This window comes from Peromyscus eremicus, chromosome 1 (assembly GCF_949786415.1).
Source record: "Peromyscus eremicus chromosome 1, PerEre_H2_v1, whole genome shotgun sequence".
Classification (NCBI taxonomy): Eukaryota; Metazoa; Chordata; class Mammalia; order Rodentia; family Cricetidae; genus Peromyscus; species Peromyscus eremicus.
Window position 1 is genome coordinate 30,850,440 of NC_081416.1, and position 19,714 is coordinate 30,870,153.

At 37.3% G+C, this 19,714-nt stretch overlaps 1 protein-coding gene across 2 annotated transcripts in view; it reads left to right on the top strand.

The window, feature by feature from the left end:
* Prkg1 (protein kinase cGMP-dependent 1) overlaps positions 1–19,714 on the top strand; it is a 1,191,370-nt gene that overhangs the window by 457,184 nt on the left and 714,472 nt on the right. For both annotated transcript variants that reach the window (XM_059259056.1, XM_059259048.1), the window contains exon 3: positions 2,368–2,481. In XM_059259056.1, the coding sequence (XP_059115039.1) occupies positions 2,368–2,481 (114 nt within the window). The remainder of the gene's footprint in view (positions 1–2,367; positions 2,482–19,714) is intronic.

Sequence of the window (19,714 nt, forward strand, 5' to 3'; positions counted from 1 at the left end):
TGTCCCTTTACATTAAAACTTTTAAATGCCAACCTCAAAGACAGATAAGCAGACTCACATAGTCACTCATTTTTCCTCTAAGCATTGGATGTTGTGTTTTAATTATATTTATAATTAACACTGTAAGCTGTAGATTGACAGTTTTACAATGCATCGGGAAATTATTACTTCGAAACCTTGAGAGCCCCAAACTTTCAGTCTATAGTCTCTAAAGCAACACAACTATAAAATGTTGTCTGAACAATAGTGAGTGTAGAAAAGTCCAAGGGCTTGGAATTCTTCTATTCTCCCACGTGAATCACTGGTTTTCTTGGGTTTCTCTTTTCTTCTTTGGGTCTGATAATAATTTGAGCTCAAATGTTTTCTTCTCACCACCATTACACCTCGTTGAAGGAATCTGAAAACAAACTCTTGATTAAAACAGAAAACCTGTTTTCCTACATAGGCTCCAGTTTCTGAACTAGCTGATTACAATACTGGAATAGATTGTAAATAATTCTTATTTCCATTTAAATGATAAACAAACATAAGAAAGAGTATTACATCAGCAATAAGAGCAGACTGTATTAGACATTTATTGCAGGGTTAAGTATTTTACTTGCCTTATCTCATTTAAATTTTAAAATTATCTAATGAGATAAATACTCTGGCTATATTGATTTTACTAAGGAAGAAAATAGACTACCGAAAAGTTAAGCAACTTTACCAAACAACACAGTGCTGGTAACTAACTCACAAATAACTAACTAACAGGTAAGAAAACTCAGTTTCTAGTCTGACTTCAGACAGTGTATTAATTTCTTGACTACCATGACATAATCTGCTTTGTCTCACTCTTGAGTGTCACATGAAATTTCTAGGGGAGCAGATTTATCACTAAAAGAAAATGAGGATATAGTATATTTATGAACAGATAAATTCCCTAGGCTGGTTTTTGACATAGATTGACAGAGAGTATCCCCTCGCTATGGTCTGTAAGTAAGCCTGAGAAAGCTATAGCGTTTGATCCGCGTTGTGAGCACAGGCAGTTCCAAACCTTTGGAATCATTAGATTTTCTCATTCACAGCTTTCTTGTACAGAGTAACGCAGTTCCAGTATGGTGAGTAGATTCTGTATTTTGTCCTAATTATTCTCGAATCCCTTGTCCACAGATACTGTTTAGATACGGAGGCTTGGAGGTAATATACTCTACAGACTAGATGGTGCCTCACAGATGCGTAGATGAAACATCTTTAATGCTTAAGACTTATATCTCAACAAGTGTATGAAAGCAAATCAGACTTTAAGCCAATATTTAGACTAAACTCGATTGATTTTAAAAAGCAGGAATGAATTTATTCTCAACACTTAAAAAAGAAACAGCTATTAAAGGAAACAGGCACATAAAGAGACAGCTCTGATGCTGGTACATGGGGCCTGAAGTTAGGACAACAGGGAGAACTATCAGTCATGGCTTAGTTATTTTACAAAGCGAGAGTTTTTGTTTTCTACCGTACATAGATGGTGGATAAGAAACTGGAAAAATAGAAAAGTGCAAGATTATCTAAAATAGAGTGTGCTGCTTTTTATTTCTCCCCTGGTTGTGTTGGGCGATGGAAATTTTCGGCTACACAGCTATGACTTTTTAAAATTAGTATTTCCCCATGAATAGCACTTGCCTTCCTTATTTGTGAGCAGCAATCTGTACCCAGAGTATACTGTTTCCTTAGCTTTTTCCTTCTTTAGCATTTTATTCTCCCAGCCCAGTGTGGAGCATAAACAGTCCTCATGCTTTATGGTAGCTTTTTTTTTTTTTTTTTTTTTTTTTTTTCTCACTGATAGTCAACTTCACAGGCTGGGGAGCATAGAAACGGTTTGCCTTAGTTGATAAGATGTTTCCAAATAAAAAGATACCAAAAGTTTCAATTAAATAATGCCCAAGGGTCAGAGTAATTTCTCTCTTTATAATAACTGACTTGCTCAAAATGAGAATTTCCAAGTCTGAAGCATGCTGTAGAAAATGTGCCTTCTTACTCGAATTTCCTTTTGGATGTAAAAATAATGTTAAAATTGGAATTACCCTGGTTTGCTAAAATTACATATGGAATAGTTTCATATGCTCATGTTTTTGTCCCCATCTTTTCCTAGCCCTTACATTGAGTCTCACTTCCAATCTGTCAGTGAAGAACTTAAGAGATGAGATTCTTAACACACATTTTTTTTATCGCATTTCTTATATTGTCCTTTGGGGGAAACCTTGGTTTAAATTGGTTCACTGATGCATTTTTTAAACAACCTCGATGTTTTTCATGTCATAATGAAGATGCAACAAATGAAATAGCATGGGAGAGAATTAAGATAACACATGTCTTCTTCCCTTCTTTCAGATGGCAAGGTGGAAGTTACAAAAGAAGGTGTGAAGCTGTGCACCATGGGTCCAGGAAAAGTGTTTGGGGAGCTGGCTATTCTTTACAACTGTACCCGGACAGCGACCGTCAAGAGTAAGGCTAATTTCCTTTTTTTTTTTTTTCTTTCCACATCTCCAGTGTCTCTTTTCTCTCTGCCTGTGCAGTCCTGATTCAATGCTGATTGGTTGAATCTGTGTCATCTGTTAGTCTATATTCCATTTTTGCTCTGCAATAGAGTTGGCATGTGTTTACTGATGACAAGCTAATGGTTGACAATACAGTTTATTTCTGGCATGGGATAATTATTGTTCTCATTCAAATTCTTATGGTAGAACTTTTTTAAATGGTAAGATTTTTTTTTTTTTAGTTAAAATTTTCAAGAAGAAAGGCCTTTCCTTTTTTCCTACCATTAGAGCCTGGGGATGATATTCTAGGACATTTTCAAGCCTATTTTAGATTACATGAGCCATATGAATCCCACGTGTTGATTCTGTGATTCAGAAAAAGTGAGGCAAGAAGTGTCCTTTGTCTCAGGCAAACCTCCCTGAATAAAATACATCCTGGATTCTATGACTGCATCTGAGTATATTTTCGTCTTCAGCTGCTCATCAAGTTGTCTATTATAGCAGTTGTTCTTTTCTCTGATTGAGCTTATTTTAAATCGGGCAATAAAGCAGCTTGTTTTCCTGATTTTACATGTATGTGTAGATGTGATTTCTCTGGAAATGTTGGATGTTCAGTAGGAGCAGCTGCAGCAGTTAGAGGGAAATTTGTATTTTTCAAGAAAGCATCTTCCTGTGTAAAGATATAAGGATGGTATAACAAATAGAGCTGAATTCAAAGCCAACAGTGGAAGTCCAGTGTGTCTTTAGGCAGGTGTGTATGATTCAAGTCAGCTACATTATCCCATAGATGATTTCAGTGAGAAATTATGATGAGTAGGTTTTGTTTAAAAATCAAATTCAGCAAATTGACAATTTATTAATACTAGTTAATATTATTTGGATGCCACTGAGTAGTTTGTGTATTTTCCCCCCAAGTACAATCTCTGATTGGCAATATGCCATGAAGTCACTGGTTGTAAGGTGCTCATGAATGTATGGCAACCTCAAATCCCAGATTCAACTGACCATGGGTTACAGTGAGTGACCTTCCTCCCAAAGTACCAAGGCAACAGCATTTGCATGGGGCCTCATTCAGAATGGGTCCTTCTTAGCACCTCATTCTTGATCTTAGAAAGGAGATCCTTCAATTGATAAGTATTATCATGCTTCTCTTTCAAGCTAACACTTAATTCCATGACTCAAAAAATAGAGAGTCATGGAAACTTAAGAGATGTGTTAATGTTAACTCCCTAATAAAGAGCCTACGATGGGAAAAGAGCAGCTAGAGCACCATTAAGCAAAACAGATTTTACTATTATGTGTTGTTTTTGTAAGGAACATATTTTTAACATAAACAAAGGGCCAGAAGAGCACATTTTTGTTAATATATGTTTTCTTAAAATTGTGAATAATTCTTGCTGTTTTAAAATTTTTGAACATTTCAGCCTTGTATAATACTGCTCATTGAATCTAATTGGAAATATAAATTTCCAAAGGTTAACATATGGTAATCACACTATACTTAATCATATGAAATATTGAATTAGAATATTGGAAGAAATATTTCAAAGGATTAGTTTGTTTAAATGGATTTTACAGCTAATTATTTTTATGAGATGATTACTTTGCTTCATAAAGATCAGTGGTCATATCCAGGCTCTATAAAATGGTGCTCATCTTCACTATTTTATACTCGTGTATGACAAATTTAGATAGGCACTATGCATCTGAATTAGTAAGAACAAGCTGAATGTTGGATGCAAAGTATAATCCTGACTGTTTCCAAGTAGAAATATTCGATGCCAAGGGGAATGAGTGATGGTGTCATTTTTCTTGAACATAAACTGAATCTCACAATGGTGTGCCTATGTATATGTGTGTGTATTTCACCTCCCGGTGCCTACTTAAGGCATGGAAGTTGCATGGAGACATGAGGCTTGAGCTTATGGGATGATACAGTATCTCTGTATTTGCAGTTATAAAGGTTATGAGTATAAGTATGGAATATTGCTTATGAAGAACTATTTCTTTTAACTGTTGCATAAGAGCTATAGGGTATAAATAGTGGTTGTTTATTGCTCAAAATTGTTTGTCATGTCTCATTCCTATCCAAGGAGATTGTACACATGACTGTGGGCCTTAAGTGCCGTTTTTTCTTTATGATGAAACTATATGCATAAACTGAATACTTTATAATTCTTAGTAGAATCCACTATGGATATTATTTGTAAACAGTGACTACAGATTATGTCACCAAAGACTATTACTCTTTACATGTGAGATTTTAAAATATCTTTAAACATATTTACCTTCATAGGTCCAATACTGTCTCAGGATTCGGTATTGTTTGATAGTCTACTTCTTAACCATCATCTTGCCAGTGAAGACTACTGAGTATAGTTACATTTGAGTTCAAGACTGAAATACCATTCTGTTCATTTCAAAATCAGTGCATCCACTTGTGTATAACAGTATGCATCTGAGGAGAAAATCCTTCCTATATAATTAGCATATCCATTCATGCCTTTTCCTTTCTTAGTTTTCAGGCCTTGGTCGGTCTTCTATAATTAAAAATGATGATGGTTTCTCTTTCTTCCTCCTTAGGCTGACTGAAAATTGTCTATGCTTTTAATGTATCTATAATCTCAGAGTAGTGACTCAATTCTAGGAGGCTTCCAAAGGACCTTCAATAAACATGAGTTAATCTTTCAGGAGAGCACTCTTTAAAATTTTATCAGAACATGAGTAAATTCCATCAACATCCCCTCTTAGTGAAGGTGATCATAGACCTTTTCATATCTGAAATATTTTTCAACTTCTTAGTAAAGCTCTAGATTGACATGAAATGATATAAAAGATATTTCTTTGTGATGATCTAACTGAAAGAAACATTGTGGTAACTTGAAGCAATCTCTTTTTTATTATTGATTCTTTGTGGATTTCACATCATGCATTCTGATCCCACTTATCTCTGTGTCCCCTCGCATACAACCTCTGCCTTTGCAACCCCCCCAACACAAAACCAAATTTAAAAGAAAAAGCAAACCAAACAAACAGAGAAAGAGACAGAGACAGAAAGACAGAGAGACAGAGAGACAGAGAGAAAAAGAATAATCTTGATGGACGCTATAGTGTGGCCATTTGAGACACACAGTTTACCTTTTAGTCCATTTATCTTTGTTTGCAAGTGTTCATTGCAAGAGTCATCAGCCTCACTCAAGGTCTCTGGCTTCTGCTGTACCACTACCACTGATAATGGGCTCTCACTGGGTTCCTCTTGGATATCCTGTTGTTGTCCTGTGTCATGGAGATCCTGCTGTTTTGAGTCTGTAGATTCCTCCACTTTACCTGCTCCAACAGCTCATAGATTCGGTGGATATTGGAGTAGCCAACTCATAGCCCTGGTTCTGGGCCTGGGTGATAGCTGGGATAACCAGGCCACTAGCTTTCACTCATTGTCATTGCCCAGGCTAGCTCATTCAATGCAGCCTTCAGCAAGGAGCAAGGCCAGTTCTCTTGCTCTCGGGTCCTCAGATCCGGGTCATCCACATTCACACCTCCAGGACCAGCTCTACTGTTTTGCCCATGCAAGGTGCAGGGTTCTCTCCCTCAATTGCTGTAGGGGGCCTACAAGGTGGGGAGGTCAGCTCTCCTGCCCTCAGGGCTGGCTCACCTGCACACCTGACAACAGGATCAGCTCTAGTATACTGCCCAGGTGTGGTGCAGGGCCTGCTCTCCTGTGTGCTGCAGCTGGTAAGGGGCAGGGCTAGTTCTCTCACTCTCACAATGCCAGGGCCAGCTCTCTCACCTCTTTTTGTGTTCTGTTTTAATCTTGGAAAAATAATCAACTGCCCTTCTTCTAAAAAAGTACATAAATGTATAACACTAGTTGTTATGACGACCCTGGAAGGTCTGATATTACTAGGAAGAAATAGTTTTAGTACTCAAAACCATACTGATGTAGGAAGAAAAACATCCTGGCATGGTACAGAAGGTCTTTATTCATAGTCTACTCCTGTCTTACAAGGCAGCTCCATTGATTTACCCTCAAGGGATGAAGACGTAAAAATTCATAAAATTATCATTATGTTGGAAACAAAAATCTAACAACTTTAAGAGTCTCGAGGTATCTTTGTTAGCTATGATGTGAAACTGGCCACTTGGAGGAGATACCTGTCCAATTATAAGCACTACAGATGCCAAGGGATGAGAAAATAATCAGCTGTTACAGTTGGTTTCTGCAACATAATCGAATAATTAGTGTCTCTCATATTGTCTGTGCTTTTCAGATTTGTGGAAGTGTTTGGTCTTGTCTAGAGAAAGGAGTTTTACTGTGCAGTTTTCACAGCCCACCACAGGCAGGGGCCTAACATTGGCTCAATACCCCTTGCCTTGTCATTTCCCACAACTGCGTATGATCGTATCCCCCTAAAGTGTTTCTTCTGGCTTTGCTTTTGCCGCCGTCACCCTGGAATGTTAGCAACTTACGTATGTTGCCGGGTCTCTTCCCTGGTTTCTATGCTCAAGATTCTTCAACATACCAAAATGAAAATGGTACAGTTGCTGGGCTTCTGAAAACAGAGAGGAAAACGTGTTTGATTCACACGAAGTACAGGGTCCAGTGATGGGTACCTATGGGTGCCTTTTTGTGACATTTATGCTGTTCTTCTATTTTTCTTTCATATCTTGTGACCAGTTCACAGTTTCATCAGGATGTTCATGTGGCTGAAGGGATATGGCTCTTTGCTCCACCTCTCCTTCACAGGAACTGGGGTATTTTTTGCTTTAAACTACCAATTTAAAGCAATGCTCCTCTTACACTGAGTTTGCTAATACATTATTCAAATAGTCTTGCTCAAGTTCTACTCAATAAAAATCAAAGCCAAAAAGAATTCTTTGTCAGAGTCTCAATACCAGGATTAGGAGATTCACCACAGAAAGTTATCTAAGGCATGTGCCTGTGTGGGCTGGGTAGATTTTATAAGGCTATTTGTGCAAAATATCTGAGTGATTATTTCTCTCTAGATTATTTATAACAAATATTTAAAAATTCCTTTGTAGTAAAACAGTTCCGTGCTAACACAACACAGCCTAAGCAGACTTTTAAAAAAAACAGACAAATTAATGACTTTGATAACATCTAATAGAAATATTTTTCAGCCTTGGTTAGAATGCTTTCAAGTTTTACCCTTAAGCTTTTTTAAGACATCAGTAAAAAGAGAAGTTGACTAATTAAGGTATTTTAGTGTCATGACATTTTATAAATAAACTTGAAAGGCTTGGATTTTTCTGTTGTTTTATTTTTAATGTTTAAAGTAACTTTGAGTCTTTGTAGGGAAATGGCTTGTGCACTCCCTGGCTTCTCTGTTTCAAACATTACATTATTCAGCCTAAGTCAGAAAAATCTGCCAAGTGTAAGAAAACAAACAAACGAAAGAAGATGAGTTAAGAGAAAAAAAAAAAAAGAACAGACTGAATTTTTTTCTCTGATAACTCTATGTGCTTTGTGTAAAATGCCTGTGCCTAATATATATGCTATGCCCCATCCATACATAAAATGCCTTTTATTGGCAGCTTTTTTCCATTGCTACTGAGAAGGAATCATAGATGAGGTCCTTTTGTAGTTGCAGACCTTGAAAATATCTCAATATTACTGAAACAAGAAGTAAACAATCAGGTTCTCCTAGAGAATATCATTATACACCATTGTAAAACATCCTATTTATGATAAGGATACATAGATGCAAATGAAGAAACATTGTCAGCAACCGCAATCACTGTATACACTTATTACCTGGGATTTTAATGAGTGCCAGCAGCCCTATGCTTTCATGGTCCCCATCCACAACATGACTAGGAAAGGTGACTGTGTTAATGAGCCTCTGGCCTCTGAGAGTGAACCTTTTATAATGCATGTTTTACTTTCTCTCAGTCTAATGAATGCTTTCTGCCAAGAATCCTGAAAAGCTGGGGAGAACACACAAATAGGTTGATGGGGACTAAAAAGCTGGTCCTACTAGAAAGGGATTATCCTGTGTGTTCCCAGAAATTTTATCATACAGAATAATGAAGCACACAGTGCATCCTGAAGTAGATAAACCTGCCTAGGGAGCTCAGAGATAATGTTCTTACTAAGTTATCATTACCTTATGAATTAAACAATACTATAATATTAACAAACAGTACCATCATTCATGAGAAATAAGTTTCTTTGATAAGCAGCAATTCACTAGGTACCAACAATGCCATGTAACAGAGTAACTGCTCAAAACAGATGCCCCAAAGCTAGCCTTTACTCTTATTCTGTGATCTATATAGAGTCCAGGTGAATTTTAAGGGTGGTGATTTTTCTCCTTAAGTTTTAAAATAACTGTTACAATCAGAGTCTATCATTTATATTTAACTATAAAGCCATCATCTTCTTTCCATGTTGATGAGGTATGGCTGACAATCATATTTAACAGTACATCTAGAGAGAAAGTAACTAATTCCTTCTTACACTTAGATAAATTACTGCCCCCTCCTTCCTTTAATTGCTCAATCTTTAACATGTTGAACATTCCTTCTCTTTAGGAAGAAGTCAGGCTTTGCCTGACAGGCTATTACTTTTAAAGGATCACAGATAATTTAATAGCAAGTGTAAACAACAGGCAAGAAAGGCTGTGTTTTTACTTTTTCCCCCTAGAAATTTCTTTAATCCTGAAAGGTAATAGCTTTTCCATGTAGACCATGACATAAGAAGCCCCACAAAATGTGAAGCTTGGCTCAGCTTTTGGTATAGTAATTCCTCAGTTTACTTATTTACTAGGAGACAATTTGCATATTCACTCTGTGGAGGGGGTGCAAACAAACAAACAACAAAAATCAGTAGTTCAAAGGTCCGGGCTATATTGTCTGTGATTATTTTTAATGAAAAGTCTGTCTCTCTGGGTTGTGCTTTCCTAATAAGTACTTGTTGTGGTAGTGATGAATGATGAACAGATAACATTTGAGGCCTCAGTGTTGCAGGAGGCTTAGAGTCTTGGAAAGGGTGGCATTGCTACCCTGCTGTGATGGGGAAGCAACTGATATATACCCCATTTTAACAATTGTCCCATACCACATAGCTGGAGAGCGACTGTGAGACAAGGACTAGTTTGCTGTGCTGCTGCTGTCAGTTTTGGCGTTTTGTCTCCACTAGCTTGGGTTTTAAGTGTAAGTGTGTCTGTTGGATTACTTCTGTTGCTCTCAGGACTCTACTTTCACACACACACACACACACACACACACACACACACATTACACAAAATACAGTTTTTAAGATTTTAAACATCTTGTCACATGACCCATGTTGAAAGCATCAGTTACCAAAGGAAGAATGAAGTATCTCAAGGAGAGGATCGAAGCGGAACGCCTCGAAGCAGTGTGATGAGAACCTAGAACCAGTTGCATACCTGACTTTGAAATGCACTGAATCGTTCCAAGTGTTTAATGAGATAAACCTTCATGGCTCAGTGTTTGAGACATTGCTAAGTGGCTACATGGTTCATTCATGAAATCTATTAGTTGGATTTTTTTAAAGTTGGAATTTCGAAAATTTGAGCAGCACTTCAAAAACAAAAATAGCGGCTTATAATAAGTTTTGGTTTTACCCAATCACTGAGCAAGCTTTAGTGAAACATTTCGCTATTAGGATAAGAATTTGTACTGTATCAAGCTGATGAAAGAAAATGCTGGCTGTACTTTAAGAAGAGGAGGCTAAAATCTTTTTAGATTATGGATTAGCCTATAGAAAAATGTCTGCCATAAATCAAACAGTGAAAGGGAAGAGAAATAGGAATCTCACTTACACAACTTAAGTAAAACATAGCTCTCTGAACAGATTAAGATAGGTCTCTTCTGTATCTAGAATCTAATCAATATTTATATGTATAATTCAGCTATCATTTGGCTTAAAAGGGCTTATTGGGAAATGTTATCATTTATACTATTTTCTACAGAGAAAATATTTTACTGTTTAAAATAATCCTGGACTTTTAAATTATAACCTGTTTTTATGTTCAAAAAAATAAAATTTTTAGTTACTCTAAAAAAAATAAACAAGAATAACAAAGGAAATTATTTCTTGTTGTATAACAAAGTATAAAGAAATTCTGAGTTGTGACCAGAGTGTCTGTACTCTTTTCCTTAAATTTCCTCTGATGTCTGGAAGAATGTAAACCTCAGCACTTTACCAGTGTGTCTGAGGAACACATTCTTTATTAACTGGGTGTGTTTCTATGTACAGTTATACCCTGGTATCCAAGGGAATCATTTGCCTTATATTAAAGGTGTAATATTTGCATACAACTTATACAGATTCTTCAGTGTGTTTTTAAGTATTTTTAGATTACATGTACTATTGAAATGTAAATTCTATGTAAATAATTGTTAAACAGTATTGCATATGGAATAATAAGAAAAGAAAGTTATGTGTCTGTTCAATACAAATGCTATTTCTTCAAGTCTTTTCTATCTGTAGTTGGTTAGACCTGCAGATACAGAGAACTGACTGTGATCATAATAGTGTCTGTAATTTACAACCTCTCATCCCATGCATTATGTAGCACAGTCCCCAAAATAGCCTGATGCTGATAGGAGAGATTGTCTCTGATTATCCAGGGGAGGAGAAATACAAACCACATCATGGCCTCCATGAATGCATCTCTCTGGTAGACTCTGATGTAAATTTTGATAATATTTGATATTATTATTATTTGATATAATATTTTTACATATTTGCCAATATATAATATTCATATATAATATAGTAGCACTTATTATAAACATCATGCTTAGTAAGCTTAATAGACCTACCATCTATACCTAAAGTATTAACTCTTACTTTGATCTTTGTCAAAGTGTGGTCCATGAAGTAACAGGATCAGCATCCCCTAGGCACCTCTGGCAACCCTAATCCATTGAATTGGAACTTTGAGGGAGGGCCAGAACCGTCTTTGTATGAGAAGCCTTCCAGGTCATGCTCCTTAAGGGCCAGCAACAAGTATCCCCAGAGGTACTTAAAGCATTAACATATACATATGCAGAGCCTCATATACATCAAATTGTCTATGTTGGAATATTTAAAATAGAACACTAAGCACTATAATAAGTACTGCGGTTTTGGCAGTCTGGGGCAATGTTTTCTTGTTTGCTGTTAAACAGGGACAATCAAGAGAAGTTGCCCTTTTCTCCTTAGAACTGAGCTGTCTTTGTAGAGTACCCCAGCAGTGTGAGGATATTACTTTGAATACTACTAAGAAGTTAAATTAAAAACAACAGGTTGAGGGGGAAGGAAGAAATTAAAAAATCATGTGTGGTGGGGCCATGTTCTCAACAAGGATCACTGTTCGATTTATTGTATTTGATCGTTAGACTGTTAGAAGGAAAACAACAAAGGGAAAGTTTAATTTGATTTCATTCTTATTCTTTTTCACAGTCATTGCAGTCTGATTAAACACAAACAAATATGGATGGGCATAGCTAAAAAAACAGTTGATAACTGGTTGATATGTGGATTTCTGGGCTAGGTTCCATAAACTGTGAAACCTCTTCTTCTAAATATTTGTTGGGTTTTACCAACATAGTTCCTAGTGAGGTCTAGGTGGCCACAGATGCACTGCTTGTGTCTTTGGTTCTGACCATTACAGGGTAGAAAAACATTCATGGTTCACAGTCATTGAAGAAGAAGCAGAATATCCCTTGGGATGGAGACTCCCTGAGTCTCTGAGACCTGAGACCTGAAATGTTGATGTATACAAGCAAGAAAGAGAGCCCGCTGGTTTCTTCTGTAGCCATCAGTAGCCATTAAGAATTGGGTTTTATTATTATTCAGAATGATATGTGACTCTTTACAGTCTAAACTCATGTGACCTGGCCCTTGTGACTGTACAGCTTGAACTCAAGTGAAGTTTGCTCACATGACCTTGCTTCACCCTCAGAATGCCCTCATGATATAAATTGTCTGGTGCCCTGAATAAAATTGGCTATTGCATGAGAATAAATAAATAAATAAATAAAATAAAACCTACACAGGTGATCTCGATTTTTAATGTGATTATTTGTTGCTGGAGAATTTCTCTCTAGCTCCCACCATCAAGTCCCGCCAGTCTCAGAGCCCATTTATAAAATAAACATACAGACTCTTATATTATTTAAACTGCTTGGCCATTAGCTCAGGCCTGTTATTGTCTAGCTCTTACTCTTATATTTAGCCCATTTCTATTAATCTTTACTTTGCCACATGGCTCATGGCTTATTGGTACCTTACATCTTCCTTGTCCTGATGGCGGCTGGCAGTCTCTCTCTCCGCCTTCCACTTCCCAGCATTCTTTTCCTTGTCCCGCCTATACTTCCTGCCTAGCCAATGGCCAATCAGTGATTTATTTACTGACCAATCAGCAACACACTTGACATACAGACCATCCCACAGCACTTCCCCTTTTCTTTTCTTAAAAAGGAAGGTTTTAACTTTAACATAGTAAAATTATATATAACAAAAAAATTATCAAGCAAGAATTACAGTTACAATATTAAAGAAGAGATCCTATCTATCTTATATTTGTGAGTTTAAGGTTTTATATCTAACTTATCTTTTATTATAACTAAGGAAAATTGTAAGTATCTAGTCTTTAACCACATTAAAGACCTCAGAAGGATATAACACTGCCTGAGAAATGGGAGAAGGATGCAAGCAACTTTTGGGAGTCTTGTAGGGTAGACAGAGACAGCTGAGCCTGGACAGTCATCCAAAGTTCTCTTGTAAAATTGGGGCATCTGTCTTTAGCCCACAGGCCTAGAGTCTCTTATTCATTTTTCTCTGTGTCCTGTAGAATGTCTGGCAGTTTTCTCTGCAAAGCAGGAACCTGAAGGACCATTTTGTCAAGCAAAGTTCAGTGGTCACCTTTCTATGGGTCCTGCATGTCCAGTTGATCAAGCAGTCCAGGCAAGAACAGTTTCTTGCCCAAATGGCTATTTTTGTCAAGGTGAAGATAAACTCCATATGGAGTGTCTTCGATGCCCATCCTCCTCTCTGAAGTAAATCGGTGCTGTCAGGAGCAGACATGTCTCACTGTCCAAAAAGTCTAAACTTTTAAAACATTTTAAATGCCATATTCTGTAGGTCTTTGAAGTGTTTGAAGACTACCTATCTATCTGAAATATATCTATGTATACCTAGAAGACTTAACTAACATGGCTACAAATATTATCATCGATGACTAACTATTAATCTATTTTTTAATTATCCATTACAATTTTAAATGAGTTACATAAACATAATACCTCAAACAAGAATAGAAATATATATACAGTATAACAAAATTAAGTTTAAATTTGTATCAATAAACTAAAATCTATAGCAATGTAAAACATTTTAAACAAGTTGTTACTCTTTAAAAGTAGGTTCATTAATCTACCCTTTCATCCTATCATATCTAAACTATCCCCTTTTTTTCTTTAGAAAGAGATTGTATTTATAATCAACCTGCTTTAAATAAAAATATTGGTTTTTGTCTGTCCCACATCAGAGGGCTCTTCTGATTTGGGACATAAGAATCTCTTAACCATTTTTTTTTTTTTGAGCAATATGTCTGGGTTTAGAGGGGGAGTGAGCCAATTCCATCTCTAAAGCCAGCTTGGTATATTTGGGAATTTGGGCGTAGCTTCTCTTACTACTTTCTGCTGGAGGGGGGCGCTGTATCTTATGGGGACATGAAGAAAATTTTAGGATCATGGAGTAGTCCATGAGGCTGTATCGTCTGAGCCAGTTGCCTTGAAACCATTCTGGATGTTGAATCATCTGGGCCATGGTGTCATTGGAGACCTTTCAGGGGGTCTTGGCTGGTCAAACCTGATGTATCTTAATCTGGAACAAATCCATAGTCTCTGGCTTTCTGTGGAAACAAAAGCAGAGACTCTTTTCCAAAGCAACATATCCTTATATCCAAATTTTGAAGTCAAGGTACCTTTAAAATATACATTTTGGCATAACTCAACAGCTTTTACAATCAAATGTTTTTCTGCAGTTACGAATATCAAAGAGAACATAATCCAGATTCTTTGTGTGGTAGCCATCTTTACGTGGCTTATTTTTTTATATTAGCGTGAGCCTATTGCTTTTAAACTGCAGCCTTCTAAGCCTGAAATGGCGCAGTGGCTGCTGGCTCCGCCCACTTCAGCTTCCCAACATGGAGGCGGTCCGCTTTCCGCCAGCTCTGGGAGCCATAACTCTCAGAAATAGTGGGTCTACACTTTTACCAAAGTAGCGTGTAGCCCAGAAACCTCTTTTTTTGTTTTGTACTAGCAAAGGCTAAATTCACCACACAGTTTAATGTGCTACTTGCAGAGGCCTCATTCCCACCATACTGCAGGTCGAGAGCGCACGCTAGGAACCCGCCAGTAGCTCAAACCGGCAGCTGCCGCTTATTTGAGAGAGACAATTAGGAAGCTGTTTCTAGGTCCGTTTTAGAATCTTTTTTCTAAGTTTTTAGGTGGAAACTTGGGCGCCATTTGTTGCTGGAGAATTTCTCTCCAGCTCCCACCATCAAGTCCCGCCAGTCTCAGAGCCCATTTATAAAATAAACATACAGACTCTTACATTATTTAAACTGCTTGGCCATTAGCTCAGGCCTGTTATTGTCTAGCTCTTACTCTTATATTTAGCCCATTTCTATTAATCTTTACTTTGCCACATGGCTCATGGCTTATTGGTACCTTACATCTTCCTTGTCCTGATGGCGGCTGGCAGTCTCTCTCTCCGCCTTCCACTTCCCAGCATTCTTTTCCTTGTCCCGCCTATACTTCCTGCCTAGCCAATGGCCAATCAGTGATTTATTTACTGACCAATCAGCAACACACTTGACATACAGACCATCCCACAGCACTTATTTTTATTAATTCTTTGAGAATTTCATGCATGTATACATTTATCTCCCTCCATCCTCCAGATCCGCTCCCACCTCCTCTTGGGTTTTTATATGAATGTGACAACAGAGCCTGGAAAGAGAGTGGTAAATTATCAGAAGGCAGAGAGAAAGGAGAAAAATAAATAATAACGGACTGGGCTTGCTGAACACATCCTCTGAGGCTGACCCTTCTTTATTGGTTGTTTTCTTAGAAAAGACCATTGGCCCCGCTAGTAAACACACACTTACTGTCCCACTTCTAATAGAACAATAGTTTAAAGGCTCATTGTCTCCAGCCCTTCAGTGGGATCAGGCAGCACTGTGGATGTCTTCCCCACTGCTTTCTGTTTATTTTATTTCCAGAGTAAAGTGCTGTGGAGTGCTTCTGTGTAGGAAACTAACAAGAAGAGTCTCTGGGGCAGGCAAGATGGCTCAGCAGGTTAAGACACATGCTACTAAGTTTCATGGCCTGAGTTCAGTTCCCTGGACTAACATAGTGGAAGAAAAGAACCAATATTCCTAAAAGTTTTCCTCTGACCTTCACATATGAATACACACACACACACACACACACACACACACACACACACACACACACACAGAGAGAGAGAGAGAGGGGGGGGGGGGGAGATTCAGAATCCCCCCGCCCCAATGGTCCTATTAAGCTCTCAGCCTTCCCTCTCACTCTTGCTTTAGGATTAAGTACTTCTCTGGAACTTTGTTTTGGTAGGTAAGATTATTAAAACCACTGTCCTACTTGAATCCAAAGTGACTGAGTATGTGAGTAATAGTGATTTCTTACGGCCTTCCTGCTGTCTAGGCTCTTACCTTTGAAACAGTAAGCACCTGCTTTATGGCTGTGTCGAGTGTTAAATGAAAGACTGTGATCGACTGGGTGCCAAAGCTCAGGTATGATGCACCCCAGAGATGCTGGTTGTGGCTATTGCTATCATTACCACTGGTGCTGTACATACAGGAAGGAGATCTGAAGCTATCATTTGCAGAATCTGAAAGGTACTATTGAAGAACGTAGGGTACAGTTGAAAACCCTGAGGTAGACAAGTACGTGAAAGGGCAAGAGCTGAGTTGCAGGGTGGGTTCTCTGAAAAGATCCCAGACCCAGAGCTAACCCTCCTTTTGTAACAATTTTTGTCTGGAAAGATTGTTCTGAAGTATAAATGAGTGAACTAGCACAGGAAACACTAAGATCAGAGCTGCATTATAGGTAAAGACATAGCATGAGAAGTAGCCAGTAGATTACATAGTCTGGAAAGTCTATTCCAGTCCCTCTGCTTGAAGATAGGACACCGATTTGTGAAAAGGTGAAGGTCATTCATCTCCATCTGGCCATGCTACTGTCGTCCCATTTTGTCTCCTGTGTGAACAATTTGTTTTACATCCAAAACAGCTTAAACTACAGACATTTTCATGTATTGACTTTTCCCTGATACTTTCTGGTATTCACTGAACATGACTTTAAAATGCATCAGATAATTTTCTGGTCACAAAAGTAATGTTTTTTAAAAGTATGTACATATTAAACTTTAAAAATCACTTATTCTCTATTACTAAGAAAAATACTAATGTTTGGACTTTATGTTTTTTCTCTGGAACATATCAGAAGGCAAGGTCACCCTTTTCTGCTGGTTAATGGCCTTTCTAATCTGATCTTTGGTCTCTTTTGCTTATGGTGGTATGTGTTTTTTTTTTCTATTCTTCTTAAGGAATTACTTTCAATCTAGGTAGCTGGATTTTGTTTTGAATTTCTCCTTAAGCTTTCTATTTATATGGTAATATTAATTCCTTGTTTTCTAACTTACTTTTCTGTTCATTTTCATTATGAATGAATGACTCCTGCATTGCTCTGAGTGTACAAACTCTCCTCAGTCCATACAACTTGATGGCTTGAAGTGGAAGATTAATACTTGGTATTCAGGTTTCATGAGGAGAGTGAATTAGATGCTGTTATGAACGCCCTTTCTGAACAGAGCTAAAGAGAGTAGAATAGCACGTAGTGGTGAGAGAACCAATGCTAGCTGAAGATGTGTTTGCCAATATCTTTCTCATGGTTCACAGGACAGATCTTCAGAGCCATTTTCACATTCTCCACATTTTGTTGTGTTAGCATTTGACCGCTCTGTTTTAGGACTTACATGTTTGACTCAGTTGCATCACCAGTGGCTTCAATTTATGGAATAATTATATTGAATGATTTTAATTGCTCAGCAGAACTGTTTTTTAAAAACGCTAAATGTTGGCAAGCTTGAGTCGTTTACAACTGTGTCCCTATGTCCTTAAAATCTCAGCATACTAGCTAAGCAGACATTAGCTTTATCTTCAGAGCTCTCACAGCATCTTCAAAGGGCAAATGTGCTCTATTTCCCCTATAAAAAGACCCTTGATTGCTTTAATATTTGTGTTAATCCATGTGCTATGCTATACACAAAGATGAATAATACCCACAGTGTAAGAACCCAGTTTTCTGGTGAAAATTATATTGTCCAATGTAGTTCTTGCTAAATTAAGAATTCCATCGCCATTCAGAGACTCCCTGTGCTCTGTTTACCACAAAGAATTGTGGTTCCTCTTGAGCTCTTTAAATGAATTTGCATGCTTGACTTATAGCTTGGATTTGCAATCAAACATTGATTCTTAGTATGTTCTACAAAGTCTTTCAGAGATCTTCAAGCACTTTGTATGGAAATAAGTTGATATTGTATCTGAGATCAATTTTGTAGGAATTAAAAGAAAAGTAAGATAAGTTACTATGAGACCAGTGGGCTAGTCTCTTTGGAATCTAAGAATAGCTATGACTGTAGCCCATCAACTACATTTTATTTTTTCAAAACGTATCATTTAGAGCAGTAATACTACTGAAAGAAAGCTATTGACAGGAATTATTGATAACATAGGAGATTTTGTAACATTTTTAGGTTTAAATCTTCTCCATTAACTGTGGCTGTGGCTATGGAGTTTATAGTCTGGGCAACAGTCTAGAAGACTAAGTTAGACAAGTATCAGAAGGCATGTTATGAACATAAACAAAATATTAGTCTTATTGAGGGAAGTGATTTTTAAATCTTAATAACTTGATTTGATAATCTTAAAGGCTTCAACTGAATGTCTCAATATTTTTAAAACCATACTGAAGCATATGAATGACTTGAAAAGAAGGGGAAAGCCACAGAGCGCCATAGTAAGTGGATGTCTATGGACAGAAACTCAGTCAGGATAAGAAAGAGACATATGACGTCTTATATATAGGGCACATGAGTGGAGCTCAAACTCAGTAGGAATGCTCTACCTATGAAGAAAGTCAATTTCAGTAAAAGGGATGTAACAGAGAAAAAGAAAAACATGGAAACCTGTAATGTTTATAGATTTTAAGTCTATTTTACTATTCAGAGTATCAACAGAATATAATATTTTAGGTATGGGTTGATTTAAAAATTTCTTGTTAACTATGGATTTATTTGAAATATTAAATCTCAGGTAACTAATTGCTATCATTCTATCAATAAGTATTTTTGCTCCTTATGAGGAATCACAGAAGCTTCGAAACTCAAGGTATTGATAGGCACTATTGGTAATATGGGAAAATCTGTAACACACTGAAGGCATGGCTTCTTAACATTTAGGTCAATGACAGACCACACACAGAATACTGTACTAGTTACTTTTCTGTTTCTGTGATAAAATACTATGAGCCAAAGTAACTTAGGGAAGTAATGGGCTTATTTTGGTTTGTGCTTCCAGAGAAATAGAGTCCATCCTTGCCGGAAAGGCATGTCATGGAGGCAGGGGTAAGAAGCTGACTGATGGTTTTCATTCACATACAGGAAGCAGACAGAGAAACCAGGAAGTAGGACAAAGCTATAAACCCTCAAAACCCAGTGACTACTTCTTCCAAAAAGCCTCTACTTCCTAAAGGTTTATTACCTTCCCAAGCAGTGCCACCAACTGGGGACCAAGTGCTCAACTCCATGGGCTTATGGGGGCTATTTCTCATTCAAGTCACAAATAATGCCATATACCACAACCTAAGTCTTTGATAGTCTGTACCATTTAGATGCATGTGAGAACATTCGGCAGTGTTGTAGAACAATGCAACCACCTGACCCAGTTTTCAAATGTGTCCTATCTTCAAATAATTCATGGCATAATATTTTAAAAGCTCAATTATTCATTTTTTATTTTATTTTTTACATTTTAATTAAAATATAATTACATCACTGTCTACCCTCCCTTTCTCCCTCCAACTCCTCCTAACTCCCCTTCCTTCAACTACTTCTATGCCCC